We start from the raw sequence: 18,695 nt of genomic DNA, 5'->3' as shown, positions 1-18,695 counted from the left end.
AAGAATTGTGCCAATTGGCAGAGCCAGAATTAGAAGAAGAAGAAGAAGAGGGAGAAGAAAAAGAAGAAGAAGAAACAGATGGTGGGAGGGCCAAGTGGCGGAAACGGAAGTGCCAAATTGAAATGCCATTTAAGCCAGCGGACGAGCGATTTGCCCGACTTCGTTTACGGCCCATTCGAATCCGTCTGGTCAGGGAAACACTCAGATTTCTTTGGGGGGAGTCTGGTTGGGGAATCTGGTTGGGAGACGAGATGGTCTAGGATCCCCAGACGACACTTGGCGTCTGCGTTAGCGCTCCCCGCTCGTGGCATTGATTATATTCATGAGGCCAAGTCATAAATTCCAGCCCGACTGCCTGTTTACGAGGATGCTGCGTCCCCCCGATCTCCAGTTCTTGTTCGCCCCCTGAAAATGTTGCCAAGTCGCGAGCGGAGTGGCAATAAAATCATTAACTGTTGCAGCGCATTAAATTCATGGCCCAGACGATGCTGCCGTTACTCGGGGCAGCAAACATTGTCATAAAACCTCGAGCCAACCGTTCACGCCATATTTCATCTCGACTCGCCTACCAATCCTCCAGCCCACCTCCTCATATCCTAATTGCCGAAGGTCCTGACTCCCGAGGGCGTGTGAAAAACTATTAAAAGGCCGTTGGGCCAAGCATTCTGCGCCGTAATTAATGGCGACAATGACTTGATCGGCCGATAATTAATTTATCGGTATTTATATTGCCAAACCCACACACGCAAACGCACACACACACATGTGCTCACCGGAGGACGCTTGTCCGTCCCACGGGAGCTCGTAAATTGTCCAGAAGTTCAGATTCGGATGCGGATTCCGATTCGGATAAGGACTCCTCCCAGTCCGCCCCAGTAATTGACTTTAATTCCTGGGCCAGCATAAGACTAGCGAAAGTTTTTCCCTGGAAACCCAACTAAAACCAACCAAGTTTCAGTTTGTTCTATTGTATTATCTTGACTTTGGCCCGCACATGTTCCCCCGCCCCCTTTCGCATAGTTTTCGCCACAAATTAGTTTGGCAGTGGATTTTGCCGGCCACTCGGATACTGAGCATTTGCATTCCATTCTACGAAAATTTCCCCCATTTTTGGCAAACTATTTTCGTGCTGAAAGTTGCCAGAAAAGTTTTTCGGTTGCGACAAAGAAATCAATTGGATATGATTGAAACCTAATTTCCCAAATGGACTGAATAAATAAATCAATAATTAGGTGTTTTTTAAGGTGGGCATCGAGGGACTCACCTGACTCATTAGGGAGAATACAATACATTTTAGGGTTCATTTTATCGATCCATCTGATTTTTGACTAATGGAATGCTCCTCCATCAAAATACATTTATTTATGTGCTTTTATTGTTTATTAATTGCGTTATAATTGGAAGTTTTATTGTTGTATTTCGATTAGGGAATGCCAACCCAGATTTAGTCACTGATAAGCTGTCTTTGATCAACACATTTGTTTAATTCAATAAAATGATTTATTCCATAAATTTACACAAGCTTATACCTCGAATTTATGTGTGCTCAAATTGTAAATCTCCCCTATGCAATCAATACTAAAGCAGAAAAAATAAACATGTTCGCTTCAGTGAACCGCAGTGAACTGTTAAGAGCAGTAAAACTGTGCTGATATGAAGCTTTATATATCTGTGATAGATGTCGCACCAGTTTGTCCTTTCCAATCGCCTCGATTAGCATTTTACGTTTTAACCCTCTCTCCGGAATATTAATGCAAAAATACGCGAATTTCAATGGAGCCCTCTAAATCTCGTTTTGTTTGATTCCTCAGGGTCTTTTTTTTTTGTCTGACATAGTAAAACATACTTTTCTGGCTTTATCCTCTCACTTTTTGTGGTCCTAAGTCGCCGTCCTTGTCTTGATTTTGGAAATTGTTTTTACCCACATTTCATTTGTTCGCAAAACTTTCTGCATTGCGCGGGAAATGGAAAGCAGAAAAAAATTGACACAATTTAAACTTTTCTATAAACAAAAGCAATGCAGAGCAGCCAAACAGAAAAGGTTAGCCAAACGAGCCATTTGTTCCTTCTGCTGTTTACTTTCCTTCTTGCCCAATTTTCCTCTCCCTTTTTTAGCTGCGTTGGTTTTCGGTTTTTCCTTTTTTTTGACATTGCCAGTTTATTACAACATACACAACCAAACACGCTGGCGGGTTTTTGAAATTTGTCAAAAGGGAAAGGCAGCCCAATTCGTTTCATCCTTTATTTTTCCGCTGTTGGTTTCTCAATTTCGTTTAAATTGCGAACATTTGAAACAATTTGCCATCAGAACGGCGCCCACACATGCATTTTTTTACACCACACTGCATTCTGCGGCTTGGCAGAGATATATGCAGGCTTTTCATATAGCTGACAACATGACGTATGATTAATATCGCCACTTGCTCGCTGGATTGTTATTTTTGCTGCATTTAATTAAATCTGCGTGACTTGATTAAGTGCTCATTTTGCCAGCGAACAAGCCCTTCAAAAGTATAAAATAAATACAAAATGACGACTAGTAGGTACTTTAGTATAAATTTAAATTGCTATTTCTGTGCCGGAGCTCCTTGGCAACTAAGGATAATGTGAATTACCACTAAAAATACAAGCAAGGAGTACTGAAATTATGCCAGGCGTCGGCGACAATGATGTTGTGCTGAAAATGCGTATACTATATACGACATGTCCCAATAAATTTGTGCATTTCATGACAATGACGTCGCACGACGCTGCGTTCGAGAATCCGGACTATATATATGGTATATGGGCTGTATGGGTATGGGCTTCTGCCTGGTTGACATTCCTTGCCCTTTATGTTGTGCCATATGTGCGAAAATGCCAACGTTCATTGCAATGCAATTAATAAAGATTGCAGCAGATGCCCAACTTCTGGTCTATATTAAAATATATATAAAATTAAAGAGGATAAAATATTTTTGATATATTTTTAGCAACTTAAAATTGAATATTCTTGTTTAATTAGAATTCAGATGTAGTAATAGGTCTGAATTTATTTAAAGTATTAGGGATGTTTATTCTGCCCGTTTGTTTATATTTACATACCTTATTTTCGAATGTTTCGATGCCTTTTTATAAAAAAAGCAATGTTTAAACTATCCAAGCATTGAAAGATGTTTCTCAACTTTTTTGTTTGTATTACTCTTTGAGAAGGAACTTTCAAGGCTTCATTTTAATTGATACAAACGGTTATTTGCATTCCATTTTTTCTACTCCTCAATTTCACTTTCAATTTATATTCATAGCCCGTTTGAGTTCTTTTATTCATTTCTGGTTTTTGTGCAATATAGCTTGCGTATGCCAATTAGAGTGACATTTTGTTGTGCCTTCGTTTTGTTGTGGTTCGTTTTAATTATACATTTCGCTTTTAATTAACGCTGCTAATTAAAGGTGGTCGGAAAGCGAAACAATTTTCAAATTCTCACAATTTCCGGCTTAGATATTTGCAGTTGTGGAACGAAGGAGCCAAAGCTGCTTCAGGTATAATCATTATACCAACCCCCCTCCTCGGTCTATTAGTATGATATCCTTGGGGCTTATCGCAGTCCTATTACCAATTCTGTTGGTCTGTCTGCTCCACTTTTATGCTTGATTAATGCCCGAGATGTGCATTGGATTGCGCTGGGATCTCCGGCTAAGACAATGGCAGGAACATGGAATACGTAGCATGGATGGAGCACGGAACACGGAGCACATTGATTTGTGCCACCTGGCTGGGGAATGGCCTCGGAGTAGCCCAGCGGAGACGCATCGTAAATCATGAATGTAAAAGTCGTGCTGGCGGCAGCTTGCCTCCCGGAATTTTTTCCCGGACTCTCCTCGGCTCTTTATCCCCGCCACCGTCAATCCGGCGATTACCGAACTGCCGGTAGCGATTTTATGGCTCTCATTCCGCTTTGGCCAAAGAAAGTTTTTACCTTCGATTCGTTTGCTATTCGTTATTGGTTACAATAGGAAGTTGGCTGGCTTTATAGGCAAATCTTCCAATGGCAAAAGGTGTTGGAAAAGTTTGCTCTCCCTCCTTATCCGCACGCTCCTCGCCATCATTATTATTGTTCCGCTTGCTTTTTATACACGTACAACAACGGAAACATTCATTCACGCGAACTAATGAAGTGTCAAAAATGGGCGCCCCGAAAAGTGTGCTACGCTTTTTCTTGTTAAAAATATTTCACAGTCGAGCGAGAGTGTGTGTGTGTGTTTGTGTGATGGTGGTGGTGTGGGCGTGTGGAGACCTGTGACCTTGGACTATAACTATGAGTGAGTGCCGACTAAAATAGCTCTATAATGTCGAGGCGGGCGGTCCATAAGTATGTGTGCGTTTGTTTGTGTGCAAATGTTTGCAGTTGAAGGCAAAGCGCGAGCAAACAAAAAGCAATTCTGATATGGATGGTACTTAAAGTCTGTCCAGTTATGCCCTATATTATACATATACGCTATATGTGTAAATAAACCCCAAACAACGTAATTCAATCGTGTTCATGCCATCGATTTAATTTGTTTTGGGCTCAGTTGGCTGCAGCCAAACTACAATTACACTCGTGTCTTTATTTTTAGTAGTTTCCAAATAAGAGGGAAGTGGCAGTGCAGAGTCCTTGTGGTTCGAATTGAACGTAATTGTCTTTCGCTTCCTATCTCTCCCTATCTAGTTTCCTTTGATGTGCTCTCCTCGAATATGTTTCGTTCGGCTGGCTTTATTTTGTTTTGCGGTTGATTTGTGTATCTATTTGGATTTACAAATTGTTTTCGGCAACGTACAGTGCAAAAAACCCTGGCTTTTTCTGATACAAATACATTTAAATTGGAAATGTGAATGTGAACTGAATGAACTTGTTGACAACTTTATCTGGCAACTCAATCTATTAATATCTTGCCATAGACTTCTCAGTGAAATTGTATCTTGAGTGGCATATTTTTTTCAGTTTATGCCTAGTCCTGTCATCGATTTGGTTGTATAAGCGGCGGTGGATTGGCTCGCAGGGAAATTACATTTGTAGGTCGTTTAGGCCCGGCGCCTTTCCTTCGCATCGTAGACTTCGCACATGGCCCTGTCAATATTTGCCCAACTCCAGCGCCAAACAGTTTGCCCATTGGGTTTCCCCCACTCCAAACCAAGAAAAAAAAGAAGAAATCTGTACGTCTGTCAATTTTTCGTGGTACTTTCGGCTTTAATGTGGCCCAAAAGCGATGCTTGCTCGGGATTTGTTTACTGAAGCGCGAATCTGTTTTATTTTTTGCTGTTCGACAACTTGTTTCTCCCCCCGCCGCCAAATCCGGTTTATCTATCTCACGTGTTTGTTGGATATTTGCCTTTGAGGGGATTTCCCCAATCATTTTCCTTTTTTTTCTTCTGGTTGCCGTTCTTGCCTGCCTTTCTGCCGTGTTGCTCTTGCCAATTTGCGTTCGAGCCAAAGCATTTCACCGACCGACAATGCCAATCAACACGCATACGCCGTGTGGCCCTTCGTTTTATACCGCTCCCACTACTCAATTCTCGGAATTTACGACCTGATGGCCAGTTGATCCTTGGCCATATTGCTATTCAGTATTTACTATTTAGCATAAATGGCCATTGGGTTGATTTTAATGCTGGGCGTGTACTTCTATATTCTCGTGTCTGACAAGGCTTAGATAAATTTAATTACGAAATGCAATTTACTCTTGGGCCTGTAATTAAGTTTTCGGTTGCCAATCGGACCGATTTGGCTAACGCAAGTGCACTACTTGAAGGGGCGGGATGTGTAAACAGAATCCAGCTTGCTCTAATTTAACAATTATGCTAACGCAGGCCAAAATGGAAATTTCGTGTTTGTGTTTGTCTTTGCCTTTTCATTATTGGCACTCGAAATTCGGGCGGGTTAAATGAAAACATTAATTGTGTTTATCTCGAATTCCATTTCCAAATTGCCTTTGCGGCTGATTCAATTAGTCTGTCAATTAACACTTTTGACAGAGGGTTAGTGATAAATGCGACCAGTTCGGGATTAGGTATTCCGGGAGCTTAACCCCAAATTGGCTAACGTTCATCAATCGTCTAATCACTTCGGACTTCGGATCCAGCCGCAGAATAATTGCCCACTTTCTCGAACGGATTTCCCCCTTAGCAGAGGTCAAATTGTCAGTTCAGTTCACTCGCTCTAGTTTCCTTTTGGCCAAAGGGCAGACATCATTCACGAGCTGGCTAATTATATTTGCTCCCGAAGCTACACATTACCCGAGCTCCCCTATAATTTCCAATTGCAAAAAGGGAAACTGGGAGGAGGTTTGGTTAAAAAGAAGAGGAGCAACGTGGCGTATACGCAATGTGCTTGTAATGTGCCACGGCAATTCATTTGTTGATTAGCCGCGGCAAATTGTTGCCAGCAGAGATGGCATACCATAGCAAAGGCAAAAGGGACGAAACAAGCTGAATTCTGGCCCCGGGTTAGAGACCGGAATAATAAAGCTGCAAATAATAAACAACGAAGCGTGTCCGCGTTCGTGTCCTGTTCGTCCTGCTCGTCCTGTTGTCTCCGTATTTCCAGTTCCCTGTTACCCATTTCAGCTGCCGTGTCCCATGCCATTTTGTGCTTTTGTGCTCTTTCAGCTCTTTCTAGCAGCCAGTCTGAAATTTCAATTTAAAAGCTTGTAATTTTTCAAGGCCCTCCCCTTCCCGCCTTCCGCCCTTCGGTTAGATAGACGTACACTCGTATTCAAGGGGTCTGGCCTGGTTGTCACCGCGCTTCGGCATCATCATCATTGCGCATATGTGTGCTGGCCTTCGCCGGCAGCCCCATCCGCTCATTCATATTGAATAGACAGTAAAAGTTGGCCTACGAGAATTTTCAGAAGCAGCCAGCAGCACGCTCAGCGATTCGAACATCCCGTCGGAATTGAACTTTAAAACTTGAAAGCGACATGTTAATCGAGTTTCAAAGGAGGCGGATTTCCTAAAAGGGCACTTAAGTCTGCTTTCTGACATACATTTTTATAGTTGGCGTTTCCTGGGTCATTTAACTTTCACTTGAAGAGGGAAGCTTGTTTTCATCCTTTGAAGATGTTTAAGTAATCAGATAGAATCGATGGATTGATACAAAATTTATAACCTTTAAGAACAAAAATATACAAATTTCATGGACAGAGAAGTTATTTTTTTAAAAATTGTTATGGTGAAATTTATAAATAAATAGGATTCATGGCTTTTGGTTTTACATATCTTAAACTTTAATTAAGCAAACAAACCCTGAATACTGTTAATTGCTTGACTAAACTATTCATTTAGCTGGTCCTCACTGTCCGTCGTCAGCTGTTGTTGCTAGTAGTTGGCCAGCGTTTGTTGGCTTCTTTGTTGGCTTGTTTGTTTTTTGCCAGCTGCATGCAGCGAGGCATGAAATCTGTGCAACCTTTGCTCGCCCCGTTCCCCTCCACTCGCCACTCCATTGCCTCACTAAGCCAGAGGGCTGTATGTCCTGTTCCCGAAAGCTATTTGGCCAGAAATAAAACTACCTCGCTTGGTTATTCGTATACGTATTTAGGTGTGCTTGTGTGTGTGTGTGCGTTTGTGTGCCAGTCAATGGCGGCATACAATTTGAGCTAAAGAAAACACAACTTGGCAACTTGAACCATAAATGTCGGCCCAGTCAGACGAAAGACAACGCAAATGCCCAAACCCCAGCGTATAAATACACTTCAAGGCTGGCGTTTTCATGGCTGGACGCCACAGTGAAAATTCCGAGCGGACGACACTCATACGCCCCGTTGTCTAATATGTGTCTAACTTCCAACGCCTGCTTAGTTTTTCGCATGTAGATTTTCTAAGTACAGGAACCTGGGGCCAAACTCGACACCTCTCACTTCACGACCTCCGAAAATTCCATCCGTCGGGAGTCCAAAATCCTCTTAAGGCGTCGCCTTGTTAACATGTCGCATTTCATCCGCATTATTTGCGCTCATCGCTCGTTTTGGCGTGGCATGCTTTGTTTTAACGGCTTTTGTGTTCGCCCGGCTATTTACACTGGAAAATTGTACTCAAGTGCTAATATTGCGGGCCGTCGAGAGACGCAGATAAGGCCATACACTCTGCTTAGCCAACTGAGTGCCGACTGCTGAGCGTTGAGTGGCAACTGACTTGATATGGCCAGACAATGCCAGACGAACAACAATCGAGGGGGTGGGCCCCATTCGGGTCAAGTGAAGGCAGGGAAAGACGTTAGTCACTATCGGAAAATATACATACAGTCTAGGGCAGTCTGGGCAAGACAAAGGGCTTTGGTGGCCATTTTTGGCTAGGTGTATCGGGAGTGTTTGCCGAAGATAAGGAGTCCTCCCAAGGAGGCCAGACAAGTCCTGTCGATGAAGCCTCTCATATTTCCTGGCTGTCTCGCAGAATGCGGCCAAAGGCTTTCACTAATCGATGGACGAAAGCTGCGGCCGAGATAAATTAGCCACAAATTGTTTTTTGATAGGAAATCTGTTAATGGATTTTCCGAAGGCGCTTTAAGATAAATTGATTTAATTTTGTTCGTAGTAACATAGGACTTGCCTTTAATTAATAGAGGGTGATTTGGATTTATACGCCATTAAAGAAAACTAATGGATATTGGATAACAGACATACAGAATGCATTTAGAATTCATACCTTTTCAATCACACGTTGTTATATCATAATTAAAGTGTCAACATCTGTCAGTCAGTCAAAATCATCACTGTCTTAATTCAGCTTATACCCAATGGCATTTGAGCTGTTCCAGACAAATTAGAGAGAAATTACCCGAACGAACGCCCATCCAATCCAAACATCTTCGCCCCTTTGCTCTTCACCAAGTTGCGGCATGCTGACAATTAGTGCTTTAAATTAGGTGGGCGAAACATTGGGGCCTCCTGCTCCTGGGAGTTCCTGTGGCTTCGTGTGTTGTTGCACGGTGCTGAAATGAAATTGATTGTACTTTTCGCTGCCCCACTGGGAAATCTGAATGGGGGAGTTGGTTGGGCAGAAAGTACCGGTGTTGATGGTTGTGGGAGGCAGCTTTCCGAGGCAGAAGCTGAGCAGCTCGTTAGCTTAAGGTGCTTTGGTATTTGCCTTCTCGGCCGACGGACAATGAGACGCAAAAGCCAAGTAATTAAGACAGTGACAAACACTCAACGGAACCACTTAAGCAGGAGCAATGAGTGCGACGAAGACAGACTAACAGACAGACAGAGAAGGACGAGCGAGCACAAAGGACAAAGGTCAGCGAGCCACTTGGCTCGTGTTTATGCGCCTTTTATGCTGCAACTTCATTAAATTTTACTTTTATGAGCGCAAACAAATCGTTAAAAACATCTCAAAGCTCCTGCACAATGGCTGCCCCGCCCCGCGCCGCCCACTCCGCCTCCGTGGAGCTCCATTGAGCGTCGGGAGCAGACAACTGGGGCAGGAAATGTAGCCGGACAACGGTTCTTTTAATTACTTTCTGCATAAATTTGCACTCATTTCCGGCCCTCGCTCATTCGACGGAGTTTTCTCCACCAGCTGGACGCTAAATGGAAAACAAATTTGGCTGTGACGAACGCGAACGAAATAATAGTGGCAGTTCCGAAAAAATATCCATTAATCTACATTGTAATTTTTTCGTATTTGCCCGTTCATTTACGTTTTTACGTTTTTTTCCAATTTATCTATACCCTTTTATCCTGAAAACCCTTTTTTTCTAACCAAATTTTATCTGTTATATACAATCTCTTGTATTTTTTATTGATTTCAACCTGAATCAAGCTCTTTTATTAGCCCTAAATATTTTATGCATCATTTCATGTTTTATGATCAGCTTATTTTTTAATCGCTTTTTTGTGTACTGCAGATATATCAAAGTAATATGGTTTTTACCCCAACCATTTTTGATTCTCAATAAAAAATATCTGTAAAAATTATTTGGTCAGTGAAATATTGAATTTTATTGATTTAAAAAAATAGATAAAAATCCTTTGAAGTCAAGAAGTATATTCTTTACTGAAAATACTATTCTTTCGTTCACGTCTGTTAATGCTTACTTATATGTTTGCTGCCCAGCTTAGCGCTTTGTTATGCCAAGTAAAAAAATTTATGCAAAGGAAAAGTGCAAAGGCGAGAGGTCCTCGAAATGTTGGCCCATAAAGGGAGTTCCCGCGTTCGCTTTACGCCAGTCGCTTGATGGCGAACGGCGAAACGCGGCTCCTAATGCTCCCGTGATCCCTTCGGCTCCTTGTTCCCCACTCCTTCCATCGAAGCACATGTGCAGAGGGTCCTTCGGGTGTCCTGATACAAGCTGCCATTGGCAGGGGCCGGTGTAGCGTTGTCCTGTTGTCCTGCGCTCGCCGCCCCTTTGCTGTTCGCTGGCAAATTGTTATTTAATTATGACATCCTTGCCCCATCCTGCCGGGATGGACCGCAACCGGTCACGTCCCGGCGTAATGGCGAATAAATCAACAGCGGAAGCGTTGCAGGTGACGTGCCACCGATGTGGTGGTTGTGGTTGCCCGACTTCCCCTGGCCAGGATGTGTCGCTTATCCTCCTTTTGCCTCAAAGCGCCAGGAGCAGTGGTAGCAGAAGTTGTGGCAACAGCAGCATGATTCGGAGCGCGAAATGATTGACTTTAAAGTCAAATTGCGCAATCTAAGCTAAAGGCAGACCCCTCAGGCGTGTCGGAAATGGCTTGCAACACGGGGCACAGAGACACGGGCTTTTAGCCATGCTTCCCCTCGGTTTGCAATCAGCGACGGAGCTTGGCATGACATTCAATTAACTCGATGCCGAGCTCTAGACCTGGCCAGCAGCCATCAGCCAGCAGCCAATGTCTCTGGCAAAACGGGAATACGAACGAGGCGCTTGGAAACATTTCGGAAATTAATCCTCATGTCGACTCTGCTGCAGGATATTCGGAAAGGGAATATTTCAGATGGACACTTTTGTGGTTCGGCACTTCCTTTGCCGGGTGGCTAAAGTTCCATTAAAGCCAGCACTACTTGAAAAGTTTCGGAGTTCTTGGAATGCTTTTAAAAGTTTCAATTTAAAGTCGCCGAGTCGTTTCAGTTTTACTTTCGATATGCCACTACCAAAAGTTTTACCTTCGGTGAAGTTTTCATTGCTTTTATTAGACACTTAAAGTAACTACCGCATAGAAATGTAGATTAAATCCCAGAAAGAAATTCCTATTATCATTGGAACTACATTCGTTAGTTACTGTTTTTATAATCAATACAAATATATTACTAATGATTTAACAATATCTATCTTGAATATTGTTTTTACATTAATAGACATATCTAGATGACAGATACCCATTTTGATATTCTCAGTTAAATCCATCTCCCGAATTTGTCCATTAACTTTCTGTCTTCATGACATCCATCTGCTCTTGACAGCTTCCGGCTGTGATTATCAAATCAAGATATAATTGCCTCGATGGCCCATCGCCATTACCCTCGTCAAGAATGAAGCTGCTGGGACCAGCGGTTTCAAGCAATTATTTTAGTCGTGTGGCAGCTCATCGGGAATTCAGTTGGTGACCCAAATTCGACATCATAATCGTTTGCCAGCACCCAGGATTTGGCCAAGGACAAGCGGCAATCGCCGCTTTGGCGCAGGACTCCTGAGCTGCAGGTCGTAAATAGTTTTCTATTGCCGGCGAGCAAATAAGTCAATATTAAGTTAAGCGAGAAGCAGCACTAAGTCGCCTTTTGTGGCATGTCCCTTCACTCGGGGCTTTGGTTTTGGCTTCACAGCAATTCCTTATCCTTTATCAAGGCGACTGTCGCCCGCAGAGGAGCAGCCAGCCTGCATGTGAGTTTGAGGACGAGAGTCCTGCGTCTCGTGTCCTGCGTCCTGAGTCCTGAGAGTGCTGAGAATGTTTTCAAAATCCACTCAAGCTCACTTAGAAGTCACCAGCGACAGCAGGTGGAAAATGGTGATGGTTGGTGGGTGGGCCATTGAGACATTCGACTTTATGCTGCGAACATTCTCTCGGATTCCGGGGATTACCTTCCTCTCCTCTCCTCTGCGAACCAATAAACTTGACAGTTAATCCGTAATTGATCTGGAAAAAGGTACGATTATGATAATGAAGCTGTGACAATGAGAATGCTGATGTTACCGAAACTGACAATCACGGAAATTTGAAGTAAAACTCAAGGAGTGACCAGAAATAAACCCCGCAGTAAAGACACTTCTTTATGCTCGGTTTTTCGGTTCGGTTAAAGTGCCATTCCGGCAGCCACATGAATTTAAATTTTTATTTGACAATAATAAAAGCGGGGACGTGGCAGAGACAAATGTCCTTGGGTGATGGTGGTGCTTCTGGTGGCGGAGGTTATGGTGCTGGCTGGGGAAATGCGTTTATGGAAATGCGTAAAACGCCAAGAAATTCGCAACTTACCTAAGCAGCCATAACAGCAGATCATAAATAAAACAATATCATATGAATGCTTACGAGGCGTGTGTGTAATGGCGGGGAAGTCTGTTTGGGTTTGGGTATTGCAGATGGGGGATTGGGGGGTTTGGGTGACACTGCGACAAGTAAGCAAAATGTTATTTGCTCCTTGGCACACAATTGTCAGACAAGGCGAACGAGGCTGCTGGGAGCACGTGCAGGTCCTGCCAGGATATGTAAATCCGGGCGTGTGTGTGTGTGGTGCGCATAGATATAACCATGTTCCCCGCTTCAGCTCCTCCGAAGATGGTAGTAGTGCAAGTGTTAGTGGAGCAAGCAGTCTAAGGACGAACCCCTCGCGGCGTGAGCATAAGCCAAAAGTGAGGAAACCAGCAGCCAAAAGGACCTACGCAAGGAGCATACAAATGCCAGACATGGCGCAACTTGTCATAAGCGGCACATGCGGCTTACAAGGAAAATAACCTGCCAAACCGAAGGACACCAGCAACTCGAACAGAATCAGCAGGAGCAGTAGCAGCAGGAGCAGCAGGAGCAGTAGAAGTCAGGAGCAGAAGGGGCACGAGCAGCAGCACTATGGAACAGGATACTGCAGCAGGTCCTGCCAAGAAGAGCGGCACCACCCTCTCCGTGGACCGGGCCGCCTTTCTCCTGCTGCGCGTTAGGAAAGTGTTCAAGAAGAAGCGACAGCAGCGCAAGGAGCGACAGTAAGTCGAATGTTTGCCATTACTTACCCACCGCAGGGGGTGATTTCTAAGGGGAGAGGGGTGCTATTCCACTAGGGACTAGTTTGCCAGGATTTACAGGATTTCCCCGGGGCAGCGATGCAAAGCCCATCGAATTGTCATCCAGCCGAAGGCAAACAGAATTAACAATCTGTTTGAACGGCGGATTGAAAACGGATTGGTCCGCAATCAATAGCGATTTAGTTAACAATCACGAAGCGGCGGTCCGAAACTAAATCACATTTTGGTCCCCAGTTGCTTATTTGGATAATAAATTCAACGTTTTTGTGTTTTCAAGGTTCTTACGTTTGGTTGGCCAACAAATAATTCACTGAAAATAACTGAAAATAGTGGCCCTAACATAGTTTGTGTAATTAATTTAAAAGTATTTAAAACATTTTAGCCCAATCGATTTTTAAAGTAATTAAATTACCAAATGCCATTTACTGCCAATAAAAATATTGCTTGTTTAAGTATTGACATTTCGTTGAGGGGTTATTTCAATTTAATTTTTTTGTGACAAAGTTTTATGTCCTTTTTTGCAGATTTTTGTAAGCATTTTCAAGCAAGTAAATAAAGCAGATTTTCTTTAAGCTGAAAATAACAAATAACCAAAGAAGATATTCTTTTAATTCGGCAAAACAAACAAATATGGTACTGAAGATTTATTTGTACAGGTGGTTTAGTTTGTTATCCTTTGGTTTCTTGTGTTTTAATTTAAAGTTTCTTAAGATTGAATTACATTCCCAAAAATCTGTGGCTTCCCAGGCACCTAATTTTAGATACAGCAAAAGTGTTTTAAGCTTGAAATTGGAAACCCTCCTGGAAATTGCCGAATACCCTGCGGAAATGAATGAAAAGCAGCTTTTAGGTGCCTGCATTTTAAGCGCATTTTAGCCGAGTTCGGTTGAGTGCCTGGCAACGCAATTGTATTGCCGGATGCAACGTGCGAAGGACCCTCCAACTGGCTGATAAGTAGGAGCCTTAGCCTTACAGCGGCCAAGTGTTTTTTTTGGGGGCGTTCGGGGCGTGGCAAGGTGCAGATGGGGGCGTGGCCAGGCATCCAATCTCGATCCCATGCACGTCCTGCCGCCATTGCTCATTTGTTTGCCAGGAACGCAACTCGTTAGAGATTCGCAGCAATGTTTATCCGCAGTTCCACCCACTCGCTCGCCATCGCAGTTTATTGCACATTTTGGAGTGTGCGTGTGCTGCAAAGAAGAAGGAAGTGGAATTTTCTCGCAAAAAATTTCCTTTTACCCAGCTGCATCGCGGCGTAATGAAAATGCTTCTTATGTCCTGGCATTCGCCCGCCCAACATTTGCTTAAGGAGCAGGGAGACTGCCAAGGAATGCCGAACGGCAAACTCAATTAGGCACGAGCAACGAGGAAGCGGGCTTCAAGTGGGTTCGCTTAAAGTTCACTCACTTATCCTGGAGTTCACGGAACGAGGCTGCCGCCCTTAACCCATTCAAAAAAGGGGGCGTGGCCCGTCGGGTGTCCTTTTGAGCTGGAAAAAAAGAGCCGCCTTCCGATGATTTGATTACACGAACAACATTTGCTCTAATTATGCACGCACATGTAAACACAGCAGCAAATGCAATTACAAGGACCCCCGCATACACACACAAACACAGCAACTCTCACACACACAACCACATGGAGGATTACAGGGCGCCCACGCTGCGTATGCGTAATTTGGCAAAGCCTTTCGGCTTAGTTGTTCCCTTTGCACACAAATGAGGCCCAAAATGCGAGTGGAATGTTGTCGTAGCTGATGTTAATACGCCCGATACGAAAGAACTTCATTAGTTTTCGAGCGAGGTGCCGATGGAACTTCCTAATTGCACTATGCAAATGGGAGTCGAGATAATCGTTGGGGAGTAATTGATTCACAAGGTGTGTACCTTTGTGTTTCTGTGACACTGTCCAGTGATAATTCTTCCCTGAAGAGCAGTGTTTCATATCCCTTTGATCTCGGCTTCCAGCTGCCTTGCTCATTAAGTAACACCTTTCCTCGCATGGCTCCATTATCACGGCGTAAACTTTTATGCAGGCCCCATCTTAAAACACTTTTCCGAGCAATTCCGGCAACATGTTAACCTTTTTTCACTCTTTTACCAACACCACCCACTCCCCTTCTGCTTTTTTGGCTGTTGGGTAATGTACGATTTACGGTTACGAGTATTTCACGTCAATTATGTAGATCCGCTTTGAGTTATGCGAGTGGGCTGTGGCAGGTCGCTAACCCCCGAACCCCAACCTGCCACCCCTTTCGTCAGTTTCATGGCTTTGTTGCCTTTTGGAGCTCCTGCTGCGAGCTGTAACAGCTTGGCTTTAGTGGGTGCTGCGGCATTATACTCGCTCGTTTTTGCCCCTTTGTGCTCGACACTCTTCAAAAAACGCCGCCGGGAAACCTCAAGCCTCTCAGCTGCACAGCGAAAATATTTTCCTAAATTAGACACTAATTTTGTATACGCACAATGTAGTTTAGCTGATAGTAGATTTTGGCTGAGATAGCTGGTCTACCAGAATTTAGTGAACATTAAGTGCGTACTTAACTCCAATTCATTTTATATAAAAATATTTGAGAGGCACTGCTTGATAAAAAATATAAGACAAGGAAAAATATATGTTTCAAATAACAATCTTTAGTGTTATAAAGATTTTATGTTTGTTTTCCGTCTTTTAATAAGTATTCTTGTTGTATATTTATTTAACCTTTCTTTTTTTATTATTTTAGTTATTTTTTTCTGTGTGCTGTAAAAACAAAAGGGCGCCATGGGCAAAACTTAACAGCTTTAACTTATTTCGCTAAGGCATTATGTAATTTTTCCTTTATTTATGTGTGGACATTGTGCTGTGTGTTGCTCTTTTGGCAGCTTTAACTATTTCGCCTGTTTTCTCAAGTTGTTCGCTGTTGTCTCCCCTTGCCCCATCGGTGGCAAGGACGCAGATAAATTGCTTACATGATTCCTTTGCCTTTTGCTGCAACTTTGCTGCATTTTTTCCCTGTGACGGCAAAGAAATAAGTGCGGGTGCAGCTTTTTGCCATGGAGAAGCAATTGAATGTGTTGTCCCTGGCTGGGATCTTGTAAATGCCTCTGGGTGGGTAAAACTTTGCTGATTTCTGTTCGTTTGGCAGACCCGTCCGCTATCGCCATCAATGTTGCAGGAGACATGATGTTGTTGGGAACTCTGGCAGATATTCGGGCGCCTTGGCAAAATGTCAAAGTCAGAAATAAATCAAATAAAAAGTTTTTCCCCTTTTTTTTAGCATACTCCTCTTGTGATTCTCGTTTTTTATTGCATGCAGATATATAGGAATAAATGCGTGCAATTCGAGTGGAGGGAAAGTGGGTGGTTGAATGGTTGGATGGTTGGAATGGGTTGTGGATCTGTTCCATCATTTGAAGGAGGAGCACCAGACGCATCTGGTGTAGGCGTCAAGTTGGGAATCGCACTCGAGTGCCAGGAATTCAATCACACATCAGGCGGCTGAAATAGCGGGGTTTTTATGGAAAACGGAAAAGCGGGATGGCGGGAAAGCGGTAAAGCGGGAAACCGGGAAATCGGGGAGCTGCCAGCTGTCGTAGGCAGCTGATAACAGGGCGCTCGAATGGGTTTTGCAGGGCCGCTGAGGTGTCGAAAGTAATTTCCACACAACAATCAAATGTAATTCACATGCGAGCGCGAAAAAAAATGCGCAAAGCGACAGCTGGCAATGACACTCAGCCAACGCACAGTGGGCGAAAGTAATAGACAAATTAAATTCCTGGCATTTGGGCTTGCCACGGAAGTATCTTCAATAAAATGTCGATTCAAGTTTAAAGGCTGGAATGGAAAGAGTCCAACTATGTTTCTTGTAAACTATACAATTAAAAGATTCACTTAAAATCATTAAATTGGATAGTCTTCTTTGTATTTTTAAATGTAAAATAAAGTCTTTTATTTATTTGAGATTATAAAACATTTCTTTTATTGCAATCTAACTTTCATTAAGACGTCTTAAGAGTTGAAAAACAGAATAGGATTCCTGCACATCATCCTTCCAATCCTTTCGTTCAATGTGCCAGGGAATTTTCGCAAGGATTGGGCGTGGATGCCAGTGGGTGGGACATGCAAATGAAACGGAAATGGCGTGGAGAAGTGCAATGAGGACGGGAAATAATTGCATTTACTTGCTGACACTCCCGACTCGTCGCACTTAATAAATAATAGCATTAACTTATTATTGGCACTTTCTTTTGCTCTTCCGCACCCTTTTGCCCCCGCCCACTTCTCCATTTCTCCACTTCTCACCCGTTCAATTCATTTCCTTTCAGAGCCCAGCAGAGTGGCGCCGCCGCGGGTGGAGCAGGTGGAGTGGGTGGTGCCGGCGGCGGTGGTTCCGGGTCACAATCGCGACCGGGCAGCCGCAAGCTGCCGCCGCCATTGTTGCGGTCGCGCACACTGCCCGCCATCATTGTGCCAGGACTTCCGGTCGTCTCGCTGCACACGGACAAACAAACATTTCAATTGGGTAAGTACAAGTGCGCCCGCAATGGGTTAATTACATTCGAGAATCACGTGGGACAGCCAGGTCTTATCTTTACACACCGAACGACTGTAATTACTCAAAATCATATTTTGACAGTTAATGTTGCATACATAATTGCTATAATAAAGCTCTTTCAGAATTTCCTGGAAAAAATGATTGAAGAGAGTTCATATTCATTAATTATTTTTCCGACAAGTTGAAATACCCGTCAAAAGCAAACAAAAATTAAAACAATATATGATAGATTGAAAGTACTATTTAAAATTTAGTAGTTGTACTATTATTTTGGACGGAACTGTACTTGTGCGTTGGGAGTAAAACAGTTTAATTGAGATAACATTCGGGCTCGAAACAGAAATTGATTTATTATGGCTAAGCTGAGAAGCAGGTCAAGGACATCCGATAAAAGCTTATATATGGCTGTCTGTTCTGAGAGCTGCTGTTAAAGGCTTATTTACGATCTAGAATACCAACTCCAGCATCCTTTCATTGATTTTCCTTTGAATGCCTTTAAATCTGTAAATTACATTTAACCTTTCCCACACAATTTTTAAATGGAATTCTCTCTTGAAAGAGATTCAATACAATTTCATGGACCAGATTTAATTGAATAACTAATTAAAGGGCATGGAAAATGTATACCATTTTAGCGCTGTAAAGAATGCTACAAGAAATATAGTTTGAATATTTTAAGAAAAAGGTAAATACTTTAAAATTCAAATTAAATTTACGAATTCTTGTTCTTAGCTTAAAAAATACTACAAGTATAATTGAAATTGGCATATTCTGCTGAAGTAATCCGATTACAATAAGTGGTCAGGCAATTCAAATTTAGGACTTGTTCAAATGAAATCTAAAGTGCTTGAACGGCTTTGTTTCATGGAATTTTGTCTTCTCCGAAAACCATCGTATTTTAATGGAAATGCTTTGCGGAATTTCCTCTGGCATCGGGACATGTTTGTGTGGGTTTGGCATTTTGTGGCAGCATGATATGTAATTAAAAACTTTTG

At 43.0% G+C, this 18,695-nt stretch overlaps 1 protein-coding gene across 1 annotated transcript in view; it reads left to right on the top strand.

Moving 5' to 3' along the window:
• Positions 1 to 12,981: 12,981 nt before the first annotated feature.
• The window catches only part of LOC108095778, a 34,379-nt gene continuing 28,665 nt past the window's right edge, over positions 12,982 to 18,695 (top strand). The window contains exons 1-2 of the mRNA XM_017197028.2: positions 12,982 to 13,127; positions 17,471 to 17,667. Coding sequence (XP_017052517.1) covers positions 12,997 to 13,127; positions 17,471 to 17,667 — 328 coding nt within the window. The 5' untranslated portion in view covers positions 12,982 to 12,996. The remainder of the gene's footprint in view (positions 13,128 to 17,470; positions 17,668 to 18,695) is intronic.

Source organism: Drosophila ficusphila, unplaced genomic scaffold (assembly GCF_018152265.1).
Source record: "Drosophila ficusphila isolate 14025-0441.05 unplaced genomic scaffold, ASM1815226v1 contig_791, whole genome shotgun sequence".
NCBI lineage: Eukaryota > Metazoa > Arthropoda > Insecta > Diptera > Drosophilidae > Drosophila > Drosophila ficusphila.
Note: the sequence above shows the minus strand (reverse complement) of the source record. Positions and strands in the feature narration are given on the sequence as shown.